At 33.1% G+C, this 2,493-nt stretch overlaps 1 protein-coding gene across 1 annotated transcript; it reads right to left on the bottom strand.

Moving 5' to 3' along the window:
• Positions 1-450: 450 nt before the first annotated feature.
• Positions 451-1,680, bottom strand: LOC120071398 (transcription factor bHLH149-like). The gene is made up of 2 exons (XM_039023660.1): positions 1,520-1,680; positions 451-1,368 (listed from the first exon to the last, which is right to left on the bottom strand). The coding sequence occupies exon 2, from the start codon at positions 1,314-1,316 to the stop codon at positions 714-716; it is 603 nt and encodes a 200-aa protein (XP_038879588.1). The 5' UTR covers positions 1,317-1,368; positions 1,520-1,680; the 3' UTR covers positions 451-713.
• Between the last annotated feature and the right edge of the window lie 813 nt (positions 1,681-2,493).

Here is a 2,493-nt window from a genome sequence, read left to right as displayed (position 1 = left end):
TCTACAGTGTAGTGGTAGTTGCGAATATACCCTTAGACTTTCAATTTAAAAATTGAAACCTCAAAATTGTGTAAATGTTAAAATTGGTTAAAATTGGACTTTCACACTTTTTTTTTTTTTACAATTGTAACATTTGTATAAGTTTATGAATTTAAATTTTATCACCGATAATTTTGTAAGTCCAGTTTCTATAATTATTATATACTTAAAAGGTTCAATTTTAATACTTATAAAAGTTTAGGAACCCAATTTTACAATTAATTGCAACTACCACCATATTTTAGGATAGATTTTGCAATTTGCCCCTAAAACAAATTTGTTCTTTTGGTACATTTATTATTATTATTGATCATATAATCGCGTATATTCTAAAATATATTTAATATTAATCAAAGAATTGTTCAATATAAACAATATTGAATGTAAGTAGAAACAAAATAATAGAGGAAATAAAAAAAAATTAGCAAACCCTAAATTCCTAATTTCATTGGGGCTCATCTTTCTTCTCTTATTATATTAAGAGAATCAACATTAGGTACTACTTTTCAATAAAAAAAATTAAACCCAAAAATAAAAAGAAAAAAAGAAATGGAGATTAAAAATGTGTACAATAAAATATTTCATAACAATACACGAATAATATTCGTGAAAGAAAAATAAAAAGATTAAAAAAAGAAAAAAACACCTGGCATTACAAGCCTTTAGGGTGGCTTCTACGAGTTTGTTCTAAAACTTTGACGATCAGCCGGAGCGCCGGCGAGAAGCTCGGCGACGGCCGTCATGGCGCGGACCTGCATCTGTAGAGCGGCGATGTAATCCGACGCTTCTTCAAGAAGGTTCGGAAATGAGATTTTCCGGCAGCCGGGAACCAGCCGGCCGAGAGTTCGAACTTTCCTCTGCACCGTCGGCAATTTTCTCGTCTCGGACCTAATTTTCAATTTCTTCGGCCGGATACAGTTTCCGACCGGCTTCACCTTCTTGAGTTTGAGTCCGAGTCGATTCGTGAGGATTGCTCTGCTCCAGCGAGTCTTACCTTTAGCCGCGACGGCGAGAACTCGGTCCGCCGTCTCGCGGACTTTGCGGCCGTCAATCGAAGATCTCGGTGGAAGCGATGCGGATTTCTGAGCAGTTATTCGATGAAGAGCATCAACTAATTTGGAAGAGTAAATCCGCTGCTCCGAGTCTGTTGTCCAGCGTGTTGTGAAGTCCGTGCCGCAAATGTCGGCCGCATGATTCTCCGATTCGATTTTTCGGCGTTTACTCGGTCGGTGGTCCATGAAATCAGAACTCCTCAGGTCTTCAGAAATCGCATCCATGTGAAGAAATCAATCGAGCAATACAGAGAGGCAGCGTCAAAGATTAAAGAATCTGCAAAAGAAAGAAAGAAAAGAACAAAAGAAAGATTAGATTTCAGAAATTCAGAAAGTGGAGAATGGAGAAGACAACAGATTTCATGATTTGCAGCAATGCTAAAGCAAAATGAAATAGAAATTGAAGAGAATAGCAGAAGATGAAATACCTTTAGAGGAAGAGAGTGAGAAATGGTGAAGAGACTAAGAATGGATATTAATGGAGGAAGGGAGAGAGGAAGGGTTTAGGTTTTTAGTTGAGAGGAGAATGAAGAAAGGAAGGAAGGCTGATTTTTAAAGCAAGAAGAAGGCAACTACGCGGCCTCTTCTTAATCACATCAATTTCTTGTCCTTTTTCTCTCTCTCTATCTCACCATTATTTATTAATCTTTATCCTTTATTTATATTCCTTTTTCTTAAAAAAGAAAAAAAAATAATCTATTTTTCTAATTAATTTGATCATACATATTACATAATGGTTTAGATAATTCTCATTCCATTCAAAGAAAAATGATGTGTTATAATTGGACACGTGAATATGCCACGTTTGAGACAAGTTGAATTTATTACTTTAAAGCTCAATACTTCCATTCTTTTATCTCACCATTGTTCAACTCAATTTGATTTAATAACGTCATTTTTACATGTTTTGAAATATGGTATTACTCCGGTTAAATACACTCAACTTTGAAATGTTATGATTGAGTCACTAAAAAAGAAGATATATAATTTATTAATTAAACATTAATATATTTTAGTTTGTGAATAATAGAAAAACCATCTTTAACAACCATTTAAGTTTTTTGTTATCAATTTGTGTAATATTGAATAAGGTAGGTCTACATAAATTAATTACTAAATTATAAACTAAATTCTTATAGATTGTCAATCTCAACCTTAACTTAACTGATTTAGGCATATATCATCGACTAATTAGTTATGAGGTTTGAATCTCACTTATACACCATGGTTACTAATTAGTTATAAGGTTCGAATCTCACTTACACACCACATATTGAATCGAGGAAAATATGCGTGTGTGCATATATATATATATATAAATGAAAAATCTTATATCTTAAACATTTACTTGTAATATTCATATAATATCTAAGGGGAAAAAAGTTATAGTTTCTTTTTCTCT

The sequence above is a fragment of the Benincasa hispida genome, chromosome 2, assembly GCF_009727055.1.
Source record: "Benincasa hispida cultivar B227 chromosome 2, ASM972705v1, whole genome shotgun sequence".
NCBI lineage: Eukaryota > Viridiplantae > Streptophyta > Magnoliopsida > Cucurbitales > Cucurbitaceae > Benincasa > Benincasa hispida.
The sequence above is the reverse complement of the archived record's forward strand: the minus strand, read 5'-3'. Positions and strand labels throughout refer to the sequence as shown.